The 25,390-nt window shown below is 43.4% G+C and overlaps 1 protein-coding gene across 9 annotated transcripts in view; it reads right to left on the reverse strand.

Annotated features, from left to right (window-relative positions):
• Agtpbp1 (ATP/GTP binding protein 1) overlaps window positions 1-25,390 on the reverse strand; it is a 113,065-nt gene that overhangs the window by 82,159 nt on the left and 5,516 nt on the right. For 7 of the 9 annotated variants that reach the window (XR_003838590.1, XM_021179857.2, XM_029485022.1 and 4 more), the window contains 6 exons: window positions 17,260-17,324; window positions 8,720-8,844; window positions 5,704-5,771; window positions 4,683-4,746; window positions 3,728-3,874; window positions 893-1,024 (listed from right to left, as the gene is read on the reverse strand). Coding sequence is in view for 7 of the 9 variants with exons in the window: in XM_021179857.2 (XP_021035516.1) it covers window positions 893-1,024; window positions 3,728-3,874; window positions 4,683-4,746; window positions 5,704-5,771; window positions 8,720-8,844; window positions 17,260-17,291 (568 nt within the window). In the remaining 2 variants the exon portion in view is untranslated. Of the gene's footprint in view, window positions 1-892; window positions 1,025-3,727; window positions 3,875-4,682; window positions 4,747-5,703; window positions 5,772-6,466; window positions 6,617-8,719; window positions 8,845-17,259; window positions 17,325-25,390 lie in introns of those variants that run through there. The other 2 variants (XM_021179862.2, XM_021179861.2) reach the window with 2 other exon arrangements.

A 25,390-nucleotide genomic window follows, 5' to 3' on the forward strand; every position in this document is an offset into this window, starting at 1 on the left:
TCATTTCACAGTCAGAAGCCATACAGGAACTGTATCTATGGTGGTTTAAAAGACTCAGAGGGAGTGGCATTATCAGGAAGTGTGGCCTTACTGGAGCACTGTGGCTTTGTTGACACTGGGTCTGATATACTCAAGCCAGGCCTTGCATGGCCTGCTTATTCTTCCTGCTGCCTGGTGATAAAGATGTAGAACTCTCAGCCCTTTCGCCATCACCATGTCTACCTGCATGCCACCATGTTTCCCATCATGACACTAATGGACTAAACCTCTGAAGAGCAAGGTTTAGTCCATTATTGTCATGATGGGAAACTATCATGCATGTAATAATGGACATTTAGACTCTTTAATCCTTTAAGGCAGAAGGGAAAGCTATTTACATGGGAAAAGGAGTAAAGAATCTAAGTGTCCATTATTGCATGCATGCCCTCAGCTCACGTTCTCTACTCTTGCACGACTCAGAATCCTCTGCCTAGGGAATAGTGCCACTAACAGGGGAGGGTCTTCCCCCCTCAGTTAGCACTCAAGGTACTCACCATAGCAATGCTCAGCCAACCTGACCTAGACCATCCCTCAGTCAGACGCTTTCCCAGGAGCCTCTGGGTTGGGTTAGGTTGAACATCACAACCACTGCACAGACAGAAGCACATCCCCTTGCCAATACTCCACACTCTTCCATGGGAGGCTGCTCCTCACAAGTTCAGGGCACTGGTAACACTTCTTAGATTTAGTTACTTCACTTTCTTACTCCACATCCGTTTTGCTGACTTAGGAGCCATATTAACACCTACTTTTCCACAAATTTTAAAGATTTATAGACTTTAAATGGTTTTAAAACCTTGTTTTGTGTAAATCAGAACCCTGAGTAAGTCACACACCGCCTTTAAGTACTCACAGTTGGTAGAATAGACTCGCAAGAGCTGAAGACAAGGAAGAACCAAGCGGTAGTTCTGAAAGTGCTGCTTTACCAAGTTCAGAGTCACAGTCAGTGCCCCGTTAACTCGGGCTTTCACTCCAAACTTCTTATCTGTTTAAAAAAAAATTATTCAAATAAAACTTCTGAACAAAAATCATTTAAAAGCCATGAAGACTAAAGATATAAGTCAACGGTAGAGGGTGCCTAGCATGTGTCCTTGAGACAAGCACTACAACGGCCAAAAAAGCAGATACATGTGAAACCTCAACTGTACACTCATACAAATGTAAAGCTGATGTGAAATAGTCGAAATTATAATGGTATCTGCAAAATTTCTAATATCCTTATCCTTCTGAAGCACATGCTACAGCCAAGTACCAAGGAACTGACAGGAGAATAAGACGGGGGGGGGGGGGGGGGGGGGGGCTAGAGTAACCCAACATGTGCAGTCCCATGAGAGGAAGGCATAACTGATCTACTATTCAGTAAGTCTAACTCAGTAACATCCCCCGAATACACACAGGAAAAAGAGTAAAGAATCTAAATGTCCATTACTGGTATTACTTAATATGAATATATTATTTTCAAACCTATAACATAATATACAAATTAATAAAATATGAATATCCTAAATAGAAAATAATGTGGCGAGTATGTCATTGTTTGTTACTTCTAACAAAGAGCTGGAGAGGAGGCTTCGCAGCAGTGCTTGCTGCTCTTCCAGGGGACCCAGGTTCACCTCCAGGACCCACAGAAAGCACTTCACAACTACACGTAAGTCCTGTTCCGGGAAGGTCCAACAACTCTGGCCTCCTCCAGCATCTGCATTCATGTACACACAAGCATGTGCGCACACACACAAGTGTACACACACATGCACACATATACACATTTTAAAATGATAAAGTTTTTTAATTTAAGAGGAAGTAGAAGAGATACTATGATGCTAGCTCAATACATGGTATGGCGTGTAACAACCAAATCAAGGCAGTTAACATTTCCATCTCGTAAATGTTTTATTTTTAATTTCTGACTACATAATAATTATACATATTTGTAAAATACAGGGTAATATCTTATCACACATACATTTAACATGTGTAATTCAGGATAATGAACATTTCTACCTCGTAGCATTACTGTGTCTACAAAGAACAGAAGTTCTTGATTTTTATTTACACAAACAGATCACAACCATTAAAAAAAAAAACTAAGTAACAAAAGCTGAAGAATATGAAGATTTTAAAAAAGAAATAGGAACAGCAGAGATAAGTCATAAACAACAAAAATCGTTAGGCAGAAGGAAAAGCTACTTGCATTTTACAGGGGGGAAAAAAACAGAAAATTATTCAAGAAATCAATGTATGGCCTCAGCCGGGCGTGGTGGCTCACGCCTTTAATCCCAGCACTCGGGAGGCAGAGGCAGGCGGATTTCTGAATTCGAGGCCAGCCTGGTCTACAAAAGTGAGTGCCAGGACAGCCAGGGCTACACAGAGAAACCCTGTCTTGAAAAACCAAAAATAATAATAATAATAATAATAATAATAATGTATGGCCTCAACTGTACAAATAATAATGGGGAAAGCACAGATTAAAGATGCAGAATAAAATAACGATGACCTATGTAAACTAAAATGGAAGAAATAAACGCATCAATATCTTAATTTCATGAAAAGAAAAGATAATTTGGTTGTAATTAGCAGAAGAAGAATATACTAGCATATTTATCACTAACTAGAACCTTCTTATTTCATTTCTAAAAAATTTCAAAAAAGGAACTCATGAATCTCAAATACAGAAGTTAAAGAAAAATAAGAGCCAAAATAACATATGTACTACATTTAGTCTCAAGGCCACCACATGGCTGCATCTTTAAAACACAACCTGCGGGCTGGAGAGATGGCTCAGCGGGTAAGAGCACTGACTGCTCTTCTGAAGGTCCTGAGTTCAATTCCCAGCAACCACATGGTTCCTCACAACCATCTGTAATGAGATCTGACGCCCTCCTCTGGTGTGTATGAAGACAGCTGCAGTGTACGAATTTATAATAATAAATAAATCTTTGAGCAAGCAGGGCTGACCAGAGCAAGCAGAGGTCCTAAAATTCAATTCCCTGCAACCACACGATGACTCACAACCATCTGTACAGCTACAGTGCACTCATATACATAAAATAAATAAATCTTTAAAAAAACAAACCACAACCTGCTAAAGGTATGAGTTAATGCAATGCTACATGAAGACATATCTGCCTACATACAGAGGCTAGCATGTTCACAGTCAGACACTTCAAGATTAGGCAACCCGATGTAGTGCAAGGGCAAACGTTTTAAAGTACAGCTCCCCTGTCCTCGGCCCACGCTTCCTCCCATGTCTCTCTGCAGCTCTGACTCTCACATGCCTGCTTTGGTCTGTGTAAAAAGGGAGTTTCCAGAGCACCGAACTGCACACAACACAGACGTGATCATCAGTGAAACACACTGCCCCAGCGCATGCTCACTTCCACACACTTGTCACTTCTGAACACAGCATGTGCATTCTCTACATAGGTGTGCATACACATATGTATGTGCACGTGCACACGCTCACAAGCATGGAGACACACAGATGCTGCCACTTCTCTGCTTTCATCACATTCAAAACAACTCATTATGAATGCTGGATCCTAACTGCTTGTTAACCGTAAAAAGCATTCCACTGTTAAACCCAAGAAAAAGGAGTACTTTACAATTCAAAATTTAAGCACTTTAAAACAAAAATTCAAAGTTACAAAGATGGCTCTAGGGTCAATAATCATAAAAGTAGGCCTCTTACCTTTTGGCCCAATCTTGGCAAGAATGGAGTGGGTCTGCACCATCACCTCCTCATGTGGAGGAGAGTCTTTGCTGGCATTCATAAGCAGTTGCAACAGTATTTGTGAACCACCTTTGGCAACTAAGAAACTCGCTCTTCGACCCCCACCTAAAATGTTTTTAAAATACAGCAAACAGCCTATCTTCACGTAGTGGACATTACAATTAGTTAGCATTCAAGAACTGTTTCAACCACTGGCTTCTAAAGCCAAGTACTAGCAAAATCACAGTTTGAGACTTAGTACCAGGTCAGACTAGCCTTACAGTTTGGGGTCTCCAGCCGTGCCAATGCCAGCAGGACAGGCAGATGCCGCCACACTCAGCTCCTCCTTTGTTTTGTGTCACTCTAGTGAAACACTAAAGTGCAGCACACATAGTCTCAACACAAACATTACTAAAATCCTAGGCTCAAGATGTCGCATGCTTTCGTAAGTAGGCAGGGAGAGTGTGAGGAGTATCTGAAGATAACAAAACTCAGGCACTGCACTGCAGAGATGGCTCCATGGTTAGGGCTTGCTCTGCAGCCACAAGGCAAGGCCAGCAGCCATGTCATACACTGGGCTTGCTCTCACAGCACCGTGTGGACCAGAGACAGGAGGATCGATCAGTGGGGCTTGCTGGCTACTAGCCTACCTGAAAACCTCAAGTTCCAGGTTTGGATTTTGCCTCAAAGGAGCCAGGTGGCGGGTAAGAAAGAAGGACTTCCAGTGCCTTCTAATACCCACACCCAACCACCCCCACCTCATCTCTCCCTCCCTCTTCCCCCTTCCCTCATTCCTCATACAAGAAGCAACAACAGGAACATAACATTTCATTTCCCAAATTTTAATATCAAGAAAGTTTAAATGATGTACACAGGACACACTTCTGGTCACTATTTATAAATACACACCAAATCAAAGGGAATCAAAACTCACCAGATGACACCAGCTCAATGAGAATGCTTAGGATATTAAGTACAGTCTGAAGATCTTTCGTGTTCTGAAACAAACAGTTGATTTGTCTTATTAAAACTAAATCTCTTATTGCAACTGTTTAAACCTCGGGTACCGACCTATGTCTGACAAATGACCTTGGTGATCTCTCTAGGCACAGTTGCACTGACTTGCACTGTACTCTTCCTAAAACTTCAATATCGTCACCATTTTTCTCCCATTAGCTTATTGATTTATGCATCTGTGTATACTGAGGTGACATGAAGCTCACGGGACAAGATGCAGGCATAGGCTCTCCCTTCTACTATGTGGGACTTGAACTGAGGTCATCAGACCTGGCAGCAGTGCTTTCACATCGGAGCACCACAGCAAGCAGCTCACAGCAGCTGGAACTTCAGCGCCAGAGGATGCAGCACCCTGGCCTCCATGGGCGCTGCTCTCTCTGCACACACACAGGTACACACATAAGTAAAGCAGGAAGAAATAAGTTCTTTTTTTAATAAAAATAAATTAAGTTTTGGGGCCTGCCAGATCGTTCTGCTGGTGAAGATGCTTGTCGCACAAGCCTAGGGGCCTGACTTTAATCCTCAGAACCCATCTAAAGGTGGAAGGAGAGAGCTGACCCCATGGAACTGCCTTCTGGCAACCACATGAGAATCGCATCCTCCTATGCAAACACAATAATACGTTTTTTAAAAAATCCAAGTCTTAAAAAAAGTTTTTAAAAATACCTGATTAAATTTTAGTTATTATAATCATGGGAAACAGATGTTTACAATAGCACATTCACTTGTATATTCACTTCAATACCCCTCCTCCTGTGTGTGAGTGTGTGTGTGTGTGTGTGTGTGAATGAATGTGTGTGAGTGTATGTCTCTGTGTATGTGTGTGAATGTGTATGTGTGAATGTGTCTGAGTGTGTGTGTCTGTGTATGTGTGTATCTGTGTTCACTTGAGCATCCCTCCAGTGACAGGAACCCAGTGAAGGCTCTTATAGACCTACCTCCAATGTTGACAACAGAACTTCCATGCCTGTAGAACCTTTGGTTGTCATTTCCCTTCTTGTTTTTTCTGAAAAGTAAAAAATATATTTCTTTAAATGTGAACCAAAAAGAATTTATAACATTTGCTGCATATAGCTAACACTGAGAACAGTATAAGCTGGCTCCAGGATATTCATCCCTCTAATGCTATTATTCTATTTTGTGGTTATAAGTCTACTTTCAATTAACGAGACTTTCTCTTCTTATTATCAAAGTCTCTGTTGATCCTTCCCAAAAGAGGTGAGAGCTGGCGCAAGTGTAATGGAGGCAGATGTCACGGCCATGAGCAGAGCTGGAAACGGCTCCTCCACACCAATGACAGCCAAAGCCTGAGAAGCCTGAGGCCACGCTCAAATGAGTCCACTGTACTCAGTCCCAGAGCAAACTTCTAAATCACATGGCTCAACAGCCCAAGGAAGGGTTCACTGTGAGAAGCTGAAGGTGCCGCCACTCACATGCCTGCCCTGCAGGTGGGACAGGGACTGTGGAGATACTTCTACCCACTCAGAAGTCCTACACCCTCATAATTCTTTGATTCACAAGAGAGATAAACGCATAACAAGAAGAGACCCAACCTTTCCTACCCCGTGTTCTTTCCTATGCTACCTCAGTTCCCGCCTTTAGCTCTCCAGCCAGGGGTCTCTATCGAGGCACCACGTGACAGAATGAAGTAGACAGGGTGGTCCTAGTGCTCAGAATCCAGAGCGCACCGCCTCTACTAACCTCACACTTGTCTAAGAGGAGCGGGATCACTCTGACACAGTCATGGCATTCGGAGGTTTGGAGCCCTTCTCTACTTTTTCAGACTTGACTATTAATGTCACAATTGTGCTGATGCAGGGGATCATGACATTAATCTCAACATTTTGAGATCTAAAAAATGAAAGACAAAGGATCCACTCTCAGTGTAGTATATATAATTAAATTTCAAGAACAGAAGGGCTAAATGCAACTTTTCATATGGAGATAATCATGGGAGTTTAGGAACAGAGGCCCTTGTGGAAGAAAAACATCAACAGAAAGGGAAAGACTGAAACCAAGCCTCCCCTAAGTGCTACTCCTCCCATCGCCTTCCTTTCCTGCCTTCCTTTGTGTTGATTTTTTTTTTTTTTACAAACTATTAACAATTTAAGTTCTCTTCTTGGTACTTCCTATTAGAAGGAAGTTCTGCATCCTAGCATGGTCCATGTCCGCTCAGAGCAGATGTGCTAACACAGGGCTCACTGGAGTGACAAATGCACTCGCAGGCTTCAATGTAACAGTTTGTGACAGTCATGCATACTGAGCTGAGAGCATCTGTCACTAACAGACCTTCTCTTCTCTTGGGTATCATCTCACACCAGTCCATGTGACTGTCACAAACAAACCAGTCACAGGCTGTGAAATGTCATGAAAATGTAAAACACTCCTCACATCTGCTCACTGCTGCATCCTGCTAATGCTAACCAGCATGGCAAACTCACCTATAGGCATACTCTGTTCTTAAACTAAAACTTTTTTTTATATATATATTCCATTGTCAGTCTTATCTTTTACTCAGCCCAGCTGCCCCCACCAAAAAATAATAAATCTTACAAGAAAACAAAATTCTACTTCAAAGGGCCAGTACATCCTTGGTATATAAAGTAGGGCTAGTGCCTTATATAGCCAAGTCACTTTAGATATTAATGTTACAGATATAATCAGACAGATCTCTGCATCACTAATGAGCCACCAAATTCTCAGCTTCAAATAGTGGAGACCTGTGTGGCTGTGAACACAGTCCATGTGGCCTCTAAGTCCCTCATCAACCTCTGAATCATCCTGTGCTTCTGGACACTAACGGAAAACAAAGCACTGACCCAGCGGCTTTCCACTCTACTTCAGGGCCTCCCATCATCTTGGGAGACTGTGACATTCTAATGGAAAATTCACTTAAACACCATAGATTCCTGGCCTCCTTATAACAAACTTTCTCCTGTGCTCTAATCTGTCAGCCTGTGTACTGACCATCCTCAGGACCAGAACAATGCATGAAGATAGATACCCCAGAAACATGAATACCTACTGAGGGAATCTGCAGGCAGTGAGCAGAGAACCCAGGGGAGAAGCCAGGTGGGCTATAGCCGAGAACACTCAAGGGTCAGGACAACTGAGCGCTCACATCACACCTGCACATGTCCCATGTGCCATGGAAAAGCAGGCCTTAGCAGTTTACCAGGCTGGGAAGAACACTGTCCAGTCACTGTGTCTTAGGTGCACATAGGTTTCTGTGGGTCTCACTGTGGCTCACAGCTGAGTCTAAGTCTCAGAAGAGCCTTTGGGCTGGATTTGCAAGCAAAACTGGAGTTGTTGAGACTGTTAGGGGTGTGGTTTTAAGGGCCAGTGATACTGTGTGAGATGGAATTATAATAAAACTATGATCTTTTTGGAAATTAGGGTATAAGGGTGTTTTGGTGCTCAGTAAGCATGATCTAAACTGAGATGCCTAGGAGGTGAGCAGGGCCCACGGCCAGCGGCCCCCACCTCTGAGCACTCCAGACACATGGACCAACATGGAGACTGTGAGCAGCAGCAGTAATAAATACGCTGGGGTTTCTGAAGAAAAACTGAGGGGTCAACCATGTGTGCAGGCTGTCTTGTTCCTGGCTGTCATGAGGTGACTGATTTGGCTGCTCCACACTCTCCCACCACAGCATGCTGCCTCCTAAAGGGCCAAAAACAATGGAGCCACCTGGCTATCGACTGTGGCCACTGAGGCAGAACCAAAATACATGTTTCCTGCAGAAGCTTTCTCTCAGGCACCTATCTGAACAGGGATCAAGTCTAACAAGCGCACTGAGAACCAAACTCCTCCATAGGCATTCAGTCTCCTACTTCTATCCAGACATCAAAACTTGAAACAGTCTTCATATCAAAAACCAGGACACTCTTAGTTATCTACTTTTAAAGAACTGAAAAAGTATTCCATAAAACAAGGAAGGGATTGGAGTTTACCTTGACTTTGAGCCAAATGAAGAATTTTGGATGTAACATATCTGGCAGTATCTGACTCTGTGGAATCCGTATTGATCTTCTCCAGCTGAGCCAGGAGTCCCACAACCCGAGAACTATTGGTAAGGCTAAAAAGAACATTACTCTCCATTAGTGTGGATTCTGTGCCAACCTCAAAGAGAATGTTGCTCACACACATCACTGTTTAACATAAATATTAACCACTTCCATGCCACAGCCGCTCACTGCCTTTATAACACTGTTCATTTCTGATGAAGAAATCCATTCTATTTCAGAAAACCACAAGCAACAAACACACAGTCACCCACCCAGAATCCTCTCTCACCCCGCAAGGTTTTCTCCTCCAAGCCTTTGGTGTTGCTCTGCTCTTCTCAAAACTGAGAACCTTTCCTCCTGCCCCACTCCATCATCACTCATTTCACACTTGCAAAATCGAGCAATGCACTTTAATCGAGTAATGCACTTTACCAGCCACACCCAAAGCCATCGGGCCTTGTGCTCCATCCTTCATGCCAATATGTAAACACCTGTCTTACGTGACCCTCTCACATCACCTGGCTCTCCTCTTGCCAACAGACTTTAATCAACAGCTCCAAAGCCAAGGACAGTGGCCTGTGCCTGGAAAGCCAGAACTTGGAAGGCTGAGGCGAAAGGATTAACCCAAGTTCAAAGCTGACCTGGACTACAGGGTACATTCCAGGCCACACAGGGTACAGAATAAAACATAATATCAAAAGAATAAAATAAAATAACTGCCTCTCATGCACAAGTGAAGTAAGTATATCCATGAATTACAAGGACTGTCAAGTAGTGGGAAGTAATCTGGACAGGGAAGCAGGGTAGAGAAGTCGATGGTTATCAGAGGAGTGCAAGGGTAAGCAGTCTCCATGAGCACCACCTTAAAGATACCATTTAAAGGCAATTCTGATAGAAGTAAGGCAGTGAGCCCCTTAAGGCTGTAGCAGAAAGGAGTCACGGCCACCAAAACTCCAAGACAAGCACATGCATGTGGACTCTGAGGTGGCAAAGTGGCTGGAAGAGCTATGACAACCTACAAGAACAACAGTCAGAATAGACCATGTATGTGAGAGCAAGCAGGGAAGACTCGCCATTCAGAAGCCAAGAAGCCACTCCAAGGACATGGAGCTCTCCATTTCTTTTATTTGGGTGAGTTTTGGCAGAAGAGCAATGCATTCTGTTTCCTTAAAAGCTCTCTTTTGAGAACCAACTCCACAGAGTGCCCACTGACCTTCTCACACACCACAGCATGTGTGTGCCTCATCTGCCCCACCCCCACACACATCAAACACACAAAAATAATAATTGTAAATATCTCTCTGGCTGACATGCTGGAATTATATCTGACCTGATTTACCATCTGTGAATAAGAATGGCTGCCATTCACAAAATGGCCCCCATAGGTTCCGGGTTTTGAATACTTGGTCCCCACTTAGTAGAACTATTTGAGAAGGATTAGGAGGTGTGGCCCTATTGGAGGAGGTGTTGTCAGTAGGGGCTTTGACGCCTCAAAAGTTTTGTCTCATCCACAGTGTACTTCTCTCAGTCTCCTGCTTGGAGTTCAAGATGTGAGCACTCAGCTACTGTTCTGCCTGCCTGCCACCAGCTATCATGAACCGCATGGGACCATAAGCTCAAAAAAAACCTGTCTTCTGTAAGTGATCTTGCTCATGGTGTTTATCACAACAACTAAAACCCTTAGACACCATCTGCCAGGGTTACACAAATGACTCTGTATCAGGAAGGAGGGGAGGGGAGGGGAGGGGAGGGGAGAGGAGGGGAGGCGAGGGGGAGGAGGGGGAGGAAGAGGAGGAGATGATGGTGATGATGATGGTGATGATGATCCCTTCAACTAGATGACATCCACCAACACACATATCGGCTAGGACCTTCTGCCAGCTGATCCCATTTCTTTGCTGCAAACTGAAAGGATATCTGTGTCTATTCTCCATTTCTTTATACACGCTGCCTGTTTTAAGACACTGGCCTTCACTGCCGTCCACTAGCTCCTCAAGCAAGTCACACACCCACAATGAATGTTAACGAAAACACAATTCTAAATGTGCCTGTGGTGGAAAGTTTTAAATGACAACTACCCACAACCTATAGTTGTCTGGAAGAGTTGTAATAGCAAATTATCTAGATGGGGTTGTCCTGTGGCCATACATGTGGGGACTGTCTTGATTGTCAACTGATATAGGAGGACCTAACTAATCATGGGTGGCACCAAATCATGGGCTGGGCCCTGAGCTCTCTAAGAAGAATAAAGAGAAGTTCGCAGAAGAGAAGCAAGTAAATGCACAGGCAGGCAGCTGCTGTGTGACTCCCTGCAGCTGCGGCTGTAACCTGGGACTTAAGCAAAGGCAGACTCTGACCACTACGTTAGGCTAAGGCAGACTCTGTCCACTACATTGAGCTAAGGCAGACTCTGTCCACTACGTTAAGCTAAGGCAGACTTGAGTCTTGGAGAGGGAGATGCAGGGTCCCATTGGAGCTGAGGATGCCACTGCCACCTCGAGTCTGTGCCCAGGCTAGTTAGCTGGCTGAGCGTAGCACTAATCTCAAATGTGAATGGAGCTGGAAGCTCTCATCCTTTACTGTTGACTGTGGTAGAGAGTATGAATAATACTGCTGGCTGCCTGCCTTCCGCTCGAGAACATGGTCAGAACATGGTCCAATGCAAACATGAACAAGTGATGGATAGTTTAAGCAAATGAACTACTCACGTTTCTGCTTCTTTTTTTTCACTCATAATGGAACATATAGCATGGTCTTCCGGGCTTTATCAAGGCTGCATGAACCATCCTGCCTTACTTATTTAAAGAGCTGCTTCAACTCTGGGCATGTGGCTCAGCCGGGAGCCGAGCGTGCTTGCCTAGCATGACCTTAGATTCTATGTCCAGCCTCGAAAAACCAGTTCAGTGGTGCACACCTATAATCCCAGTGGAAGCAGGAGGGTCAGAAGTTCAAGGTCACTACTGGCTACACAGTCTAAGGCCAGCTCTGATTGAGACTGTTTAATCTGTATTCTGTATACAGATTATATTTATTTTCTATTAAATATCCTCAAAGTTTTAAACAAAAATAGCCTCAAGGTTTTTAATAAAGACTAATGCCTTGTAGCAACTACAGAAAGCAGGGAAGCATAAAGAGGTCTTCACAGGGGAACATGGGAGTCAGAGGGAGTACCATAGAAGTCACTGGAAGGGAGAAATGGAGAAAATAGGAAAGGGCTTTAATTACAGAAGGGAAGACAGTCAATCCAGAAAGAAAGAGAGCAGGATGGGGGCGGGGGGAAATAATAGTAATGACATCTGGAAAAACCACAAAGAATTGTAATATATATATATAGCTATTATTATGTATTTACCTACATTTACACAAGCTTAAATAAAATTTTTCCACGTGGGATGACAATGCTCTTCCCCAAGAAACATAGAACATCTAATATAAGTCCTCCTACCAGGCCTGAGAAGCGCCTTTCGTGTTGTCAGTCAAGGGAGTCCAAGAGACTCCCAGAGCAGCATGCTCTTGGTTGCCCTTAGTTGCCTCCAGAGGTGGAAGGCGAGTCCCTACTGCTGAAGACACCTTGCACTTCAGATACAGGGCCCAAAGGATCTGAGCTGGATCTGACCTGAAAACCCCTCCCTGAGGACTGGCTCTCATGGTACCAGAAGGAGTCACACAAGCTGCCTGGGGAGGATAGCAGCCAATAGGCACAACGGCAACACCATGTCATGGTAAACTCCTAAGAGTGAGGTGAGGCACTCTGGCGGTAACCAACAGCTCTCTAATTGGACTTAAGGTTCTTTAACAAGAGAGAAGTCGTGCCTGGTACTGGAAACGCAGCCAGGTACTCAGAGGCAGTGAGGTCACGGATCCTCATTTCCCTAAGCAGCTTACTTAGTTCCTAAGCACACACTAAGAACTCACCCTCACACCTACACCTCAGTGTCTCTCCTTCCTAAGCACACTAAGCTAAGAACTCACCCTCACACCTACAGCTCAGTGTCTCTAACTCCTCCCTCATCGCAGCCTTCACTCTGCGACAGACAGATTAGACCATTCTAGAAAGTGACATCTGATCAGATCCAACCAAGACATTGACAACCCAACTCCTGCCCCCAGACTCGGGGCACTATGGGAAGGGGGTGGAGCGACTCCAGCAGCAGAACAGAATGTCTACTGCAAGGTCCTGTCTTCTACAAACGACAGAGAAGCCACCTAACACCCAAGAGGGCTCATCAACATGGCTGCCTGAACAAGACCTGAGGAAGGACAACACCAACAGGCAACAGCACGGAGGGCAGGGATCTCACGGGGCTCCAACTCTACACAAGGAACTACAGGCAACTGAGATTGCTCAGAGTGGGAGACGCAGCCTTCCTCTGGAAGAACCTCTCAGTTGGCTATCCAATCCCAAGTGGTCAGCCCTGAAAACATATATTGACAAGTAACATTATGTGGCCTAAGCAGACTGTATTTGTATATTTAGGAATAATGTCAACAAATAAAAAGAAGGCATGAATTTGAGAGAGAATATGAGGTGCAATCGTTAGATGCAAGAAGTTGGAGGGAGGAATGATAAGAGGAAAATGTAGTTGTACTATAATTTCAAAAGTAAAATATATTTTAAAATAACAGAAGAAAAAGAACAGTTCTTTGAAGAAAAAGTATTATGGGTAAAAGTAAAACAATGAGGGACTGAGGGCTGGCTCAGTGGTTAAAGAATACCACCTGTCTTGCAAGAGGACTTGGGTTCAATTCCCAGAGTCCACAGAAGTGCTCACAACTGTCTATAGCTGCAGCTCAGGGGACCCAATGTCCTCTTCTCACCCTGAAGGGCACTAGGCAATCACAAGGTACATGCAGACAAACAAACACACACACATATAAAATAAGAGTTTTTAAGTAAACTAAGATGATGAATATATATATATATATGTGTGTGTATATATATGTATATATAAAATTATATATACGTATGTATGTGTGTGTATATATATATGTAGATATGAGAAAGAAAGATAGACTATTAATTCTAATTGTTTAAATGCCAGAGTGGCTATATTAACAGCAGACAAACAGACTTAAGAAAAAACTACAACCAGGAATAAAGGGCATTTTGTAATGATCAATTCCTTGATACATCTTAAATGTCACAATATGTTCAAAAATTATGAAGCAAGATTTACAGAACATAAGACAAAGCATAGGACTATTGGGCATAGGACTTATTTGTAGATGTGTTTTATGTATTTTGTATTCTGTCTGCATATATGCCTGCACACAAGAAGAAGGCACAGGATCCCGTGGAACTACACTTATAGATTGTTGTAAGCCACCATGTGGGTGCTGGGAACTGAATTTGGGACAATATTCGACAGACAGATGGGAGAGAATAATGAGGTGTCCAGGAGACTGGCTGTTCACAGAGTGCCCAACAACAGGATGTACATTCAAGTTCTCCAGCAACACAGACTGACCAGGCTGCACAAGAAAGCAGTCAAACAAAGGCAAGAGGTCTCAGCAGACACTGTATCTTCTCATCCACAAAAACTAAAACAATATCAGCTAAAACCACTGAAAATTCCTCACATAGTTAAAAATTAACACTTTAAAAATCAGATCAAGAAAAAATTAAAGCAATTAAAAGTAATCTTAGGAATGTAGAGATGACGCCGCACTCTGGCGTCAAGAGCACTGGCTGGCTGCTCACTGAGAGCTCTGTCCCAAATTCAGTTCCCAGCACCCACATGGTGCCTCACAACAATCTATAAGTGTAGTTCCACGGGATCCTGTGCCTTCTTCTTGTGTGCAGGCATATATGCAGACAGAATACAAAATACATAAAACACATCTACAAATAAGTAAATCTTTTTTTAAATAATGTTAAACTGAACAAAAGCAAAACATCAGAATAGAATATACAATGCAATGATTAATGAGAAAAGTAATTAGCAACAAATGCCCAAACAAGTATCTCAAGTCACTTAGCTTGCAGTGTATGTTTTCTTAATTTAAGGAGGGGGGGGGGAACTACTGTGAGTAATCAAAGGTCAGGAAATTAAGAGAAAACAACAAAAGGGGCAAAGCCCCCAGTCACTAAAACCACAAGTTTGGGTTTTTTTAGAAAATCAATAAAACAAATAAGCTTCCAGCCAAACTGTTCAAGCAAAGAAAGAAACAGAAAGAGAAAGAGAGAAAATAGACAAGTTATCAGAAAGAACAGAAAACATCACAACAGCCTTTATAGATCTAAAATAGGAAGAATTACTTTGAGCACATTCATTACCATAAATTAGACAGTACAGAAGAAATGAGCCTGCCTCAAACAAGACAGAACATACCAGCATGGAAGTGTGTCCTCTAGCCTGGGCGCCGCCACTCAAGCATGCTTACACCAACACAGAAACATACACATGCGTGCACAATAATATGTGTGTGTAGACTCACTCCATGATCCTGAAATAAATCCTAAGAGGAGAGAACCCAGAAAGCCTCTGAGGCAGTGGAAGGACAGAATGCATCCCTCTGGAAACTGATGTGGTTTGACATAATTCCCTGAGACTGCTACTTCACTCATTCAGACCTTTGGGGGACATGTTTTTGAATTCTCAGCCTCATTATGCTTCACACACATTCTAGGACCTCACGGACACCCAGTTCTGTGCACCCGCAGCGTCCTTACGTAAGCTCTCCCTCAGGTGGACTCTGCATCACTCGAGACTGCTCATTGCCTAGTACAGTAGAACTCAGGCTTCAGTCTTCCCTAGTGTCCAGTTAGGAAACAGTATCCAGGTCTGCCCATGCACGGTGCAGACACCAAAGGTCACGGGATCCGAGTGTGGACCAGAAGCTGCTGACCCTGAGCAGCAGCTGCAGGCCTGAGCCTCCCTCACCCTCTCCATTCACCTGTTCACCTGACAGCACTCAGCTCTCCCACAGAACAAGACAAGCAGTGCCCACCCTGAGCTGAAGACATGATGCATCCATGGACTTAGGATTTACATGATTTGGCCCCAGGGTTGTTGCTACTTTAGAAATTGTGGAAATGGGGGATAGGAACAGCTCGTCCTATCTGTTGGACAGCTGCTGGGTAAATCTTCACAGGTGTGTTTTCTAACTGTCCCATGGCAGTAGCTGGCTCTCCTCTACTTCAGGCTCCAAGAACCGTAACATTCTACCACATTCATGGGGCCAGTCCCATGGACTTAACACTTAAGCTGTCTGCCAGGCCTTTCTCCCATAGCAACACAAGTGACACAGTGAGTACTGATGGAGATTATGAATTGATTTAGTACAGTAAAGATGTATAATGACTAACCAGCCTAAGACAACAAACACTAAATATCTAGTATAACTTATTTCAGGAAGTAAACACAAGCTGACATGAGAAACCTGTGCTTTACAAACTGTATGAGTAGTATTCTAGAAATTACAAACTTTAACTAATTAATGGAAACAAGCTAGTTATTTGACCTGTTCAGAAAAGCAAGGCTTGGGGCCAGCGAGATGTCTCAGCAGGCAAAGGCACTTGTCACATAAGCCTCATGACCCGAGTTCAATCTCCAGAACTCACGTAAAGGAAATAACTGACTCTCAAAAGTTGTCCTCTGAGCTCCATGCACAGTATGGCATACATGCCCCGGCACACATATCATGCACTGCACACAAAGGAAGACAAGAAGGAAGGGGTGGGGGTGAGGAGCGAGAGGGAGAGAGGGTGGGAAGTAGGGAGTGGGAAGAGAGGATGTTTTGTGTGTGTGTGTGTGTGTGTGTGTGTGTGTGTAGCCCTAACTAGCTTCCTATAGAAACTATACAGTTAGTGAAACAATAAAAATTATGATGGTACAATTGAGTTAAAATAACTAGAAACCTTAAAATACCTAGAAATCTTAAAAATGATTTAAAAAATAAACATCTAGTAAGTTGTGCATCTTCCCCATAACACATTAATTGTAAAGGCAAACCCATGTACATGAAAACATAAACTACAATACTGCTAGCAAACCAGAGGCATCAGCTACCCTCAGCTAACTGACACTCTGCATTGGCACACATTCCCATTAGTCACCTTACCCAGGAGAATACCGGCACCACAGAGCTAATCTTTCAAGACTGCACAGCTTATCTACCGTTAGTAGGGTTTTCTGATTTTTTTTTAAGATTTATTTATTTATTTATTTATTTATTTAATGTATATGAGTACACTGTAGCTGTCTTTAGATGAGGGCATTGGTTTTCATTACAGATGGTTGAGAGCCACCATATGGTTGCTGGGAATCGAACTCAGGACCTCTGAAAGAGCAGTCAGTGCTCTAAACCACTGAGCTATCTCTCCAACCAGGTTTTCGATTTTTAACTGTAAGAAATGACATGTGCTTCCTACCACATGCTGCCCGAGCAGCACATCCACGCGCAGTCAGTCGGTCCCAGTGCCTGCGCTGTGCATTCCCACACACCATACACACCAATATTCACACACATGGAGGCTGCAGTACCTTTTCTCTCCTACCACTTTTAGCTTGCTCATCTTGAGTTACTTCATTCCAGCATTGCAGATAATCTGAAAGAAAAATGTTAATACTATCAGGCACCTAACACAAGTCTGGATTTTATGCATTAGGTATAACAACCATACAATGGAGATGATAACACTGGAAAACAAGCACTTCTACACACACAGTCGAGTCCCTCAGGGCAGCGTGCCATATACAACTATGAAAATATCCAACAGCAGCATGGAAATGTTATCAAAATGCTAGAGCTGCAAAAACGCAGAAGGCAAACATTACACTGACTATACTGGTGGTCTGAATAAAGTGTACCCCCCAGCTGTGGGACCGTGGTCAGTCGGGGGAGGGTATGGAACCGGCTGCAGGCGGTGCAGCCTTGCTGGTGGAGTTAGGTAGATGAGGGAATGATTAGATCCTTGCCTACTTCCTGTGCCTTGTTCCCTCTACCCCTTCCTGCTTTGACTTGCAGGCCTTCCCTACCAATAAAGACTCTGGAGGCCTCCAGGAGCCTCTGGAACTGTAAGTGAAAATAAACTTTCTCCCTTCAGTTGTTTTTCTGTGATAGTTTTATCGCTTCTACTGAAAACTAGCTCATACAATCAGTATTTGGATTTCTTCTGAGATGCCATTGCTATGCCTCATTAATTCTCAAGGCGAGCAGAGCTTTCCACGAGAAGCTGACCACTGTTCACACACACAGTAGCACAAACTGGTAGATGCATTTCTATATGAAAGCACGTTTTATGAAAAACAAGTTGTTTGAACATAGTCCAGGGGCTTGCCAAGCATAACCTTAGTTAATGTTCTCATTTTTATAAAGTCCTTATTACATCATTTAAACAACCTTCCATCTTGACTTGCAATTTTTTTAATTTTCAGATTGTACTTTAAAACTAGTTCAGGAAAAATAAATATCCTGGATTTTATATACCAATGTTTACTGAAACCCAATTTTGTCACATCACTAATCACATTTATACATGTTTAGTAATACAACATTTTAAAGAAAACATGCAAAAAGTAAGATTTTAATGTTTTATTTAATAGATACAAATTATGTCTTTTCAATCTCTGTTAAATATATATGTATATGTGCATACATATTTATGATATAAAAAACTATGTGGACTGTTCTTAAGGTCGTTGACAAATTTGAAATCACACTTTTTTCCCTTTAGTTAAGCTTTTTCTCTAGGTTGTTAACTATATGAAGTCAATTTCCAAGATAAATAAGACATCACACACAGAAAGGTGGCAGGAAACCTCATATGAGCTTTCAAAGTTCCTATCACTGCCCTAAGCAGAGTCTGTCCTGGCCAGCTTAAAGCTAGACGTGGGGACACAAATGACTCACAATCCCAGACAGACATAGTATGGTGTTCCAGACCCTGTCACACAGAGGTCAAAGTCAGCCTGAGGTAGCAGACCTTGTCTCAAACCAGTAGAAACTACCCAGGGCTGGAGGGTTAAGACTCAGTTAACTCCAGGCTTTGCCAGGGCTGGAGGGTGTGGTTCAGTTAACTCTAGGCAGAGCAAGGGCTGAAGGGTATGGCTCACTTAACTCCAGGCAGAGCCTGCACCCAGGGCTGGAGGATAAGGCTGGGGTAACTCCAGGCAGAGCCTGCACCCAGGGCTGGAGGGTGAGGCTCGGGTAACTCCAGGCAGAGCCTGCACCCAGGGCTGGAGGATGAGGCTGGGGTAACTCCAAGCAGAGCTTGCACCACCCTGACTAACCAGGAGAACCTGCAATCCCAGCACTCAGCACAGACAAATCGGAAGAGCCTGCCTCTAAAGCAAGTAAGCAAAATGTTCCTTAAAACTGCGTTAGCAGCACATCCAATGGAAAGCCAGTAAACCTTCTGGTTTCTGTTTCCTGAGATGAAGTCCCCCAAAGCAGTCCAGCTGGCCTGACCCTCACCAAAGAGCTGGAATTCAAGTATGCATTCCACATCTCACCCTTACTGTGAACCTGGGCTAGGGGTCTTCACAAAGAGGCATCAATCAGAAAGACTGTAAGAGGCAGAACTGTGGATAATGTCAAGGACACTACTTTTGTTTCTCCAATACAACAAGGCAGTTGTACACATGAGCTCACAACCATTGTGACAGCAGACATGAACCTGTACACGTTCCAATCAGACAAAACCCCAGCATAGACAGTGGAAGAAGGCATAAATCCCCCCACTAGCTGTGTCTCTAATGGCATTTGCCAGCCCCTGGGTGAGGGAGAGTCCTTTGTCTTCAATGCTGTGACACTTCGTAGGTCAATCACATGCCAGGGTAAATGGGCAACACAAACTGAACTCAATGGAGGTAAAAATAGATTAAAAAAAAGATCTCAAAGCTAGATAGGAAATGATAGGAGAGTGGAGAGGATATGAGTATGTTCAAAATATATAGTATGAAATTCTCAAAGAATAAAAATATTGTCTAAAAAATATTCATATCTATGGTTTACAATAAAATACTCAGCTTCAGGCATATCCCTACACTCTTTATTAGGGAGTACATAAAAAAAAAAACATGTTTACTCCCACGATGACAGAAAAGAAAACTGAGACAGAAAAGAGACTGGGTAACCCACCTAGCAGAGTCCAGGGCCCTGGGGACCAATGACTCCACAATGACTCTCAGGGGCCATGGTGAGCCAGGACAGAGGGAGACACTCCCAGACCATGCTGAGCTAGGACCTTCTCTTCTCACCACTGCCATAACATCATTATTTCTGCTGTGGGGACAAAGATCCCATGCTGCTTTCTACAATCCCACTCCTTTGTCACTTTGTCACACCTACCAACACAGGTCTTGTCATTATCACTAAACACAACTGGTAATTACCAGTCAGCTTACTTGTCCCTCACAGCTTGTGACACAGGAAAAGGCCCTCACAGAAACACTCTACCACACTCTGGCCTTCTGCCCAGCATTTACTGGAAACACAGGGCTTGGGTGTTTCTGCCCTCTTCCAACTCTAGACTTGGTACTGTCACCTGACTTCAGAGCTAAACATCTCACTTGACATTAAGTTCAGACAACAAATCCACCAACCATTCTTCCCACCTCTGCCTGCTGTAAACTACCCAACTCTCTAAACTGCTCTCCCTGGCCTGTGGCGTCACCCTCTTCTCCTCCATATCCTTTCCCATATCCAGGTCATAGGAACAGATGACACATAAGATGGTTCCATACATAAAGGCATCTGCAACCAAGCCTGATAACCTGATCTACCATCCAGGGTCCACACGGTAAGGAAAGACCTGACTTCAGTTGTCCTTTGACCTGGATACAGTGTAGAGAACATGTTAGCAAATAATAATATGCACACATCAAAACTCCAATCATCCCACGTCCTAACATCACCAGTCTCCTTTCTACATTCCAGCTACAATTTATTCTCAATACAACACCCTAAAGGGACACTCCCAAAACCCTGGAAGGGAACAGGCCACCATGGAAGAAGCCTGCCATCCATCAGCTTAAAGCTCTACACAACTTTCCACTTCGATGACACCAAAGCACCTAAGGGAATATTCCCAGCCATTTCCTTCCTAGCACAGCCAGAATGTTGGCTGAGAGCCACCTGGCTTTCCCCCACCACAGCAGGTTAAGTCTCACCCGGGACCCTTGCTCAAACTGTTCCCCCACCACACCAGAGTCAGTCTTACCCCGGGACCCTTGCTCAAACTGTTCCCCCAGCACAGGGGGGTTCACAACTGTTTGGTCGGATGGATCACTTGATTTTCAGCAGAGCCCACCTCAAGGGTCCTACTTAATACCACCAGCCATCTAGACCCAAGGACACACAGGGTCCTTGCCTGCTGTTTTTAGAACACTTTCTGCCCTCTAAAGCACACTGATTCTCAAGAGTAAACAAAAACTAAGACAAACCTGTTGGCTTACATTTGTAAACTCAGCATTGGGGAGGCTGAAGACTCAGTACTATGAGTTCAAGACCAAGCTGGGTTACATAGTGAGGTCCAGTCCACCACCCTTACCCCGACATACATACAGCAAACAGCATGTTGCTATGGTCTGAATGGTGGTGTAAGCTCCAGAACTCAAAGTGACTTCTTAGCCACCACCATGATAGCAATGGGGAAACAGCCTTCTGAAACAAAACTAGGTCATGAGGGGAGAGCCCCTCAAGTACAGTAGGTAGTATCCTTAACATATATTTAATATATAAATAATATGCTTACTTAGATATTTAATTACATACTTTAAGATACATAGTGTATATAATTTAAAAATATAAACTGGCTAGCTTGTCCATTCACCAACTGTAGAAACTGCCAATGCATTGCAAATTTCCCAGCCTCTAAACTATGAGCAAAAACACATGTTGGTTAAAAGCTACCCAGTTTATGGGAGTTTGTTACAGAAGCCCAAATGGACATTGTCATCTCCTTTCTAGTTGCATGGCCTATGCCCACACACACACACAAGTTCACACACAGGCATGTGTGTGCACACAAGCTCACACACACACTCATAATAAGCTAGCATTTCCATATGGAAAAGAACATGCTATCTTTGCCCTCCCGAGTCTTGGATTATCTATCACACTACATTGCAGATATGGGATTAAAGAAATGACTCAGTAGTTAAGACCCCTTGCTCTTGCAGAAGACCTGAGTTCAGTTCTCAGCACACAATTATCCATACTTCAGTTCAAGGATCCAACACTGACCTGACACACACATGGTACACATACATATTTGCAGGCAAAAACTCATACACAAAAATATTTGAGGAGTTCATTTTTCATACTCTATCTTATCTCCACCCAAAAATTAGGCCACCAGCCACTTGCTAAGATACTTTGCTTTTGAAGCTAATCTGCCTGTCTGAGTCTCTTTGAAGCTGGAAGCTACAGACTCCAGTTAGCACCTCAAAGACACAGCAAGAGGCTAGAGAAAGCATCCTTATCTCTGCCCTTTGTTATCAGTATTTGTACAACTCTCAGAGTGTGTGTTCACATAGCAAAAAGCTCACTGCAAGTCTGCACATAAATTCAGTCATATATTGAATAAGAAGATATAACAAGAATGCCCACATGCATATACTACTGCTCACAGGGTCATAGAATGTTTAAGACTGTAACTAAGCCCTCCTTGAAGTTTTGTATAGATAACCCAATCAATATCTTATCTCCTGTTTTTGCACCTATGGTCCTGTGGTGTATATCTTCTTTATGGCCTGCCTTCTGTTAATGGTTTCTGTAACCCCTTGGAATGTGCCCTAAGTTTTAGAAGTCTGTTGTTATCTCAGAAGCAATTAAGCAGTTGTTATAAAACCAGCTCAAATGTCTTTACAAATATCTTTGCCATTCTGAACAAAAAATGGTAACCTTAGTATGCTCAATGTCTCTGCAAAATAAACACTCTTTGTTTTTGCATACTATCTGAGTCTGGGGTCTTCCTTCAGCAAATTTCAGACCCTTACATACTAAGAAACATTAAATACTTTCTAGATCCATCCATTTCCTTCAAATTTCATTTTAAGTTTTTACAGCTGAATAATATTTATTTATTCATATACACATCCATTATCTATTCATCTGCTCATGGGCATTTACGCTGATTCCATTTTCCTGCTACCGTGAATAAGACGATCAATGAACACGGATACGCAGGGGTTTCACTACTTATCCCCAGGAGAGGTATAGCTTGGTCATATATCTTGGTCCATTTTTAATAATGAGAAAATGTCTCTTTATTTCCATAATGAGGGTGCTAGTTTACACTCCTACTAGCAGTGAATAAGAATTCCTCTTTCACACATCCTCACCAGCATTTCTTGTCCATTTTCTTTTTTTAAAATTATTCCTCTGGAGCTAGAGAGCTGGCTCAGCAGTTAACAGTACTGGGTTGCTCTTTGAGAGAGAACCAAGAGGAAGCCTAACAACCCACTGTAACTCTAGTTCCTGGGATTGTGATGCCCTCTCTGGCTTTGGGAGGCTCCTGCACACTCTTGCATGTGCATGATACAGAGACATGCATGCAGGCTAAACAGCCGTACACATAAAAATAAAAATCACCTTTTGAAAACTAAAAGTTTACTTATTTATTGGGGAAGGAGAATGTCATAGCAAGCATGTGGGCGACGGCAGAAGACAACTTTGAGACGTTACATCTCTCCTTCCACGTGCATTCTAGGAATCAAACTCAGACCTTCAGCCTGGGCAGAAGAAGGCTTCTGTACTCACTGAGCCAACTCTCCAGCCTGCTGTCTCTTTTCTTGATGATAGCTTTTCTGTCTGGAGTGAGATGAAATCTCAGAGTAAGCATTGGGTTCTTTTTACATATGTGTGTATGTGGTGTGCATGCCTGTAAATATGCATGTTCTCATGTGTAGGCATACTGTATTCATGTGTGCTTACTGTTAGGAGTTTATTCTAATGCTTTGAATTAATTCAGCCCCCAAAATCGGGAATCTGCATATCCAAACTCGAAGGTCCCTGTCCCCAATTGGTTTTTGATTGATCAGTAGAGAGCCAACGACGACCAAAGGCTAGGCAGAGAGAGAGGCGGGACTACTCGGTACCTGGAAGAAGGGGCCCAGGGGGAAGAAAGGAAGAAGGAGAATCACCATGACTCTGAAGGAGGAAGGTCAGATTTAGAGCTGCAGGAGAAAATTCATTCAAAACGTGGTGGAAAGGGAAGCAGCCCTGGGGGTAGGGAGGCTGCCCAGAAGGTAACAGGGCAGCAAAGATAAAACATAGACCTGAGCCAAGAATACCGGAGGGAAAAATACACTAGCCACAGGGAGTATTAGAACTGCCCAGCCTTTGAGCCAGTCAAGGCGTATCAAAATGAAGCTGGGGTGTGTGTGTGTGTGTGTGTGTGTGTGTGTATGTGTGTCTTTCTTTCATGAATCCAGAGCTCCTGGGTGGGTGCAGCACACACATTCAAGACCTGCCAGGAGCCAAAGCAGTTAACTAATTACCACTACACCTAACTTGTGAAAGATTCAGATGGAAAGTCAGGCAAAAGCTGACTGACTCCACAAACTGTAAACACGCTTTGTGCGCCACAGAATAACCAGAGGTCTCAAGAGCTTCTTCCCCCAAAGGCTTCTCAGTCTGGAATCTGAAGAGGTTACTCCGAAAGATCAGAGTTTGGATGTGCACCAAGTGACGGTGGGACTCACAGTAAATCAAAACAGCGGCAATACAGTCCAAGTCAATTGTAGTGAGGGCACAGGACACAGAACGGCACTCATTTGCTAGAGGTGTGGCCTTTATAGCTACAGGATGTATTACATAGGAGGAAGATGAAGGCTGATGACCCTGAGTCCTCCCTGCCCTCCTCTCTCCGCCAGCACCATGATACCCTCCACAGGCTGGCAATACTGCACAGGAGGAAGATGAAGGCTAATGCAACATGACCACTCTGTAGGGACAAGTAAGCTACACGTGTAACAGAAACTTGGGAAAAACTCTAATTATAAAGAAAAACTGTTTCTACTTTACAACCCATTGCACCCTGACATGCTCTGCTACAAGGTAAACATCTATAGCCTAAAACTTAAACAGTTTTAAGGCATTAGAATTTTAGAATTGGGGACACTCCTAGGTTTGGTTTGTGAAGTCCACTCAAATATTTCCTTCCCCAAAAAATAAATAAATAAAACAAAACTCCTAAATCTGAAACTGTATTGGTCCAGAGCATTTCAAATAAAGGGCGAGCTTTGCAAGACTGTACTAAGAAAAGTGGAGCTGCGGTGCTTCCTGCCTCTCATTTCATCATTTGTTAAGGCCTTAGTACTAAATCCTAACATCTGAAATTTATAAATATTCGAAGTAACGTGGCAGTTTGGGGGATGCAGAGGACCCAGCCAGCTGCTCTGGGGCATCAACAATGAAGATCTATGTCTTGAAAATCACTGCAGTGGCGTAACAAAGCTTTGCAAGCAGGCCAACAGGCCCTTGGCACAGAAAACAGTGAACATGTGGCTCAACTAGTCCATTCTTTAAAAAAAAAAATCTTTATTTTATTAATGTGTATCTATGCCCTGGGTGTGCAGGCGCATGGTACCATACTGCGTATGAAACCAATGAGTCCTGGGAACTGAACTGGGGTCTCCAGGCTGGTGCAACAAATGCCTTTGCCTG

The sequence above is a fragment of the Mus caroli genome, chromosome 13, assembly GCF_900094665.2.
Source record: "Mus caroli chromosome 13, CAROLI_EIJ_v1.1, whole genome shotgun sequence".
NCBI classification, from domain to species: Eukaryota; Metazoa; Chordata; class Mammalia; order Rodentia; family Muridae; genus Mus; species Mus caroli.